This window comes from Piliocolobus tephrosceles, chromosome 12 (assembly GCF_002776525.5).
Source record: "Piliocolobus tephrosceles isolate RC106 chromosome 12, ASM277652v3, whole genome shotgun sequence".
Lineage (NCBI taxonomy): Eukaryota > Metazoa > Chordata > Mammalia > Primates > Cercopithecidae > Piliocolobus > Piliocolobus tephrosceles.
The window spans coordinates 18,060,715-18,066,047 of NC_045445.1; the positions used below are offsets into that span (position 1 = coordinate 18,060,715).

The 5,333-nt window shown below is 39.6% G+C and overlaps 1 protein-coding gene across 1 annotated transcript; it reads right to left on the reverse strand.

The window, feature by feature from the left end:
• On the reverse strand, window positions 1-4,391 carry BRS3 (bombesin receptor subtype 3). The gene is made up of 3 exons (XM_023198760.1): window positions 3,808-4,391; window positions 1,900-2,251; window positions 1-472 (listed from the first exon to the last, which is right to left on the reverse strand). The coding sequence occupies exons 1-3, from the start codon at window positions 4,239-4,241 to the stop codon at window positions 59-61; spliced, it is 1,200 nt and encodes a 399-aa protein (XP_023054528.1). The 5' UTR covers window positions 4,242-4,391; the 3' UTR covers window positions 1-58.
• Between the last annotated feature and the right edge of the window lie 942 nt (window positions 4,392-5,333).

Genomic DNA, 5,333 nt, shown 5'->3' on the forward strand with positions numbered 1-5,333 from the left:
CACAATTTAGAGTTGGATACACACGCTGGGAGGAGAAACGGCTTTTTTCATTGAAAAGCTAGACTCTGTCCTCTGCCTGCTTCACACTACACCCAGTGAACGAGGTCACACTAATTTCAGACGTCTGTATGTTCCCAGTGCCCGGGACCCTTCCCATCACAGCCAGGGTGGTAAGAGAGGTGTCAGCAACAGGAGGCTCAGGCCGCTCTGCCTTGCAACAGAACAACTGAGCTTTAAAATGCTTCTGGAAGGTTTTGCTCAGCCAGTAGAGAGCAAAGGGGTTTACGCAAGAATTGCTGAAAGCCAGAACCCGAGAGAAAATGGTGAAAATGAAATGCATGGCAGAGGGGTCTACATAGGTTTGAGAAGTGAATGAATGGTAGAGGTACAGGAGGTGATTTGGCAACCAGCAGAGGGCAAACAGAGCCACCAACACCAATACCGTTCTGGCAATTCTCTTCCGGGATTCAATCTATAGGGGGAAGAAACATAGCAAAAAAAAAAAAAAAAATCATTTAGCAGTAAGAGATTTAAAAAAGTTTTTCTATAAATTTACATAGAAATTTACAGTTAATTACAGCTGATTTCCCTTTGAACATGCATTTGTATGCTAACTACCTGGGATGCGCAGGAAGTCAGCCTGTGACTATATAACACAGCAAGTCAATTGGCATGGTAACCTCTGATCCTGGACTCTTAATTAACTGTAATTCAGATACACCTTCCCCCCTAATTTCGAGATACTCTAGGATATCTGCAGTTAACTCAAAGAATGCCGTGGAATTCTCCAAAATTTAATGTAACTGAAAACAGAGAGATGCTGTACAAAACTGCTTTCACTGCATCAGCAGAAGCTGGCTAGGTCAGAATATACTTTTGAGGTCTACGAAAGTTGCCAAGCTTGTATCTAAAATTGTTTTTACTCTATAGGAATTCTAACCATATAGTCAAAGAAATAAACCCAAAATATGCTGTCCTTTGTATGCAAATATAATCCTACCTACATCTATTAATAAGAGAAATGAGCCAAGTTAGGTGAATATATAGCCCGTGGTCACAAATAAAGCAAAGGTAACTGGTTCACATGGGCATTAAATATGCAACTTCAGTCTCATGAGCACCATTGTTAAACTAACTGAATGGACTAGCTCTAAAAAAGGCACAGTTTTTCTGTGTACTGATCAAGGGGTAAATGGAATCATCTCTCCCCCTTCCCCAGAAGTTAGAAAAATATTTTTAATTAAATGGAACTATGTTTTGGCAACATTCCTTTTATTCTGCCCATATTTATGAGAGGGGGGCACACCTGGCTCTTACAGTGCTCTTAATCAAGCTTCTGTGAGTCACCGTGTTCTTGTGCTACTTGCATTCCACTCTTTCCCCTCCCTCCTCCCCACCTCAGTTTGCTCATCTGTGTGTAAGTGGTTTGCATTGAATAGTGTTATGGATTCTTGCCAGTTCTATATGCTATGTGATTTTATTCTGTTACACTTTCTGAAACAAAAGATGCTTTTCTTCATAGTATCATCTTATGCAGTGTTCCCCACTATTCCATAGGGTAAAAAATTTTGACTACTTGTCCCTTCTCTAATAGTAATAGTCCTCCCATTTATTGAAATACTTACTCGGCACCTAAGCATCTCATCTATATCATCTAGTAATCATCTTCATTTTACAGATGAGGAAACCAAGGCTCAGAAAGGTTAGGTAACTTGCTCAAGATTGCTCAGCTATTATGTGATAGAGCTGGGATTCAAACTGGAGCCTATGCTCACAACAAAAATACTACACTGCAATTGCATTTATACACAGGAAGATACATAGTTACTCACTGTGCAAAAGTAGGAACTTCACTTCTAAATTCAAACTAGATTTGCATGAGTACTGATTAATACATACCTGCTTACGGGCATGGCTTTGTTCCTCAGTAGGTATGTTCAGGGTGCTTTTATAAAGGGTCCTAGCAATCAAAGAATAATAGACAGAGATAATAGAGAGTGGAATAATGTAGAACACTAAGAAGCACAGCAGAGAATGTATTTCTTGCAAGAGCTTCTTAGAGACAGGATAAGAGGTACACGATTCAAATGTCATATTTTTGTTGGGATCTCGAAAAGTATATACATTTGAAAATATAGCCTCAGGTAGAGCAAATATCATAGACACGATCCAGACGCAGCCAGCTTTTATACAAGTCTTCAGGATGGCATTGGAGGGCTGTCGCTCAAGTGGCTTCACAACTGCCTTGTATCTAGAAACACATAATCAGAGGCAAGGTCCAAATAAATGTCAAAGTTACCGAATTTTAGGGTGAGAAGTGGCCTTAGTGGTCATCCAGTTCTACCCTGCATGCATATGTATATAACAAAGTCAGCATTAACTAACTAGAATTGGCTATGGTTTTAAATGCACATAATACATCCCAATATTTTTATTTATGCTAATCACCTTTTCCATTATTCACTCCTATGAGATATTCCAGATTTGCAATTTTATAATTTTATGTATAGACTATTTAGGACAAATAAACATTTATCAGCATGATTTCATGTGTGATTCACCACCTGGGTATTACCTTAAGTGTTCTAAAAGACTTCCTTTTGTATAAGTGACTGATGTTAAACTGAATTAATTTTCCTTTCTTCATGAGTGAACAGTTATCAACCTTCCTAGTGAAGAATTCCAAGCGTTTATGTGGTAAAGAGGAGAGTATTAATTTCTTCCCTGTTTATAAGTGTTAATTCGTTGCCCAAGCTGATCAGTGGACAGATTTAGGGCGAGGCAAAGTTGCAATCAGAAGTCCTGTGCTGTTACAGAGATGCCTCCTCATTCAAACAAATCCACCTTAAAATCTATAGTCATTAAGCCAGTCTGCCCTCAAATAGAATATAAGACCAGTCAAAGCAAAAATCTTAAAAAGACACAGGGAAAGGTTTTCCTCCTCTCAGATTCTAGAATCTGAAGAAGCTATTCCTTTGGGTACTGCCAAAGATCGATTACTTACAGGCTTCTTTTAGGCTTTTTAAAGCATCACTTTTAACATTTGGAGCCTCAAATTTTTTCATGTTTTTACAGTTATTCTACAATAGGAACACAGAAAAACAGAGTATTTGGACTGAAAATATCCTAACACAGAATCTGAACACCCTGACTGCAAGAGGATCTCACACGCTCGCTCCACAGAGCTCTAAAAGTCAGCCAAGATTAATTTATTTCTCTGGAAATGATAATGTCACTGAATGCCTATAGAGAAAACAAATAGAATTACGTGATGACATTACACTAAGTTACCAGGGAGCTGAAAACCTCACCGTTTTTCTGCCATTAGCTAATTTGATGAATTTCAAATAAATTAGATGCTTGTGTCTTTTTACCACTCTTCCGAGATACAGTAATGCATATGTGGTCAATTTCACACCTATGCTGGTTTTCATGTTGACTATATTGCACCACTAGGCTGCACTAATGTATAAAGCATGAATTTTTTTTCTTTTACACCTGGAACAATTTGCTTTACTTAATAAACTGGAGAAAAATAAAAACCCCGTTCAGTATATTTTCGAGCAAACAATAAAAATAAATTATCCATAAAGCATGCAATTTCAACTTCTCCTCCATGCTAACACAGAAATTTTAACATTCTTACACTAACTTTTATTTTAAATGCCACCAGATTTTCCAATCTCACATCCACGTTACAGAGTGTGAGAAAAGCAGAATAGTAGCCAGTAAATGCTAAGTACAAGCTTTCCTTTCTTTTTGCCCAATTTCACATCCTGGCAAATATAATAGAGAAAAGAAACTCACCTGTCAGCGCTGAGAATTGTTAACGTGAACACTGACACACCAACAGAAGTGAGCCGGATGAAAGAGAGCACCTTACAACCAATTCTTCCGAACAGCCATCCTTCTGCAAGGTAGTGGGTTGCATCCACTGGCACACAAGTTAGCAGAAGTAAAAGATCTCCAAAAGCCAGGCTGGTGATGAAAATATTTGGAACTGTTTGCATGGATTTGGTCTTGAAAAAGACTTTGATGAGAATAGCATTTCCAAGGATGCCCACTGAAATGATCACAGCATAAGTAATATAGATGGCACACAATGCTTCTATTCCTGGAGAGTTGTCCCCACTCCGTCCTTTATTTGTGCTATCGTTAGAAACCACAGAGCTTGATGATTCTGTGTCATTTGTGATTGAAATTAAAGTCTGATTAGGTGAGTGAGGCTGCCTTTGAGCCATTTCTTCTGAAGACTGTGTCTTTAATATTTCTTCTTCTCAGTTCAAATGCAGTTGATTGTCACGTCCAATGCCTACGTCTAGTAATGAGATGGTATTAGGAGAACAGAACAGAACAGAATGGAAAGAAAATCCAAGACATCCGGATACTCCTTTGCTTCAGTTCTGTGTGTTTCCCAGCATGCTTGGCTAAATGCTTACCCATCTGGCACTGAAGAGTAGGAGGTGGAGTTTTATTGGCGTGTCCTGTCATAAGGAGAGGGAGGGGGCTGGGGAAATGCTCTGCAGTTGCTTATTCTTCCCTGTTGGGGAATCTTGGGACCAACTAGACCTTATTAAATCATCTTATTGATTATTAGAATCACCCTGTTGTCATGTCTACTCAGGATGGTCTATATAGGTTTTGTCAATATTTTTTTAGAAAAAATCCATTTATCCCCCTGCAATCGCATGGTAGTCTAGTGCATTTTCATTTACATGATAAATAAGTGTAGGTGTCCCCTGAAGCACAGCCTTGAACCCATTCCTCAAAATTTAATATCAGAGAGATAGTGAAGCAACAAATCATTTGCACTTTGACAGGGTTGATGTCACCTCCAAAGAGTGATAATTCAGGTCACTTGGGCTTAATACCTAGCTCTGTCACATGGTAAACCCCAACTTTGCTATTATTCAGACTGTGCTGTACAATATCAAAACAACCTTTTTAATTTTTTTGTTTTTTTTTTTTTTTGAGATGGAGTCTCGCTCTGTCACCCAGGCTGGAGTGCAGTGGCTCGATCTCGGCTCACTGAAACCTCCACCTCCTGGGTTCAAGCAATTCTCCCGCCTCAGCCTCCCGAGTAGGTGGGATTACTAGTAGGGCCTGCCACCATGCCCAGCTAATTTTTGTATTTTTAGTAGAGACAGGGTTTCACCATGTTGGCCAGGCTGGTCTCGAACTCCTGACCTCAGGCAGTCCGCCCGCCTTGGCCTCCCAAAGTGCTGGGATTACAGGCATGAGCCACCATGCCCGGCCAAAGCAACCTTTAAGAGATGAAAAATCCAGGCACAGCACCGGTTGCTTTGTCTCTAAATGTCCTAATAAAACCACTT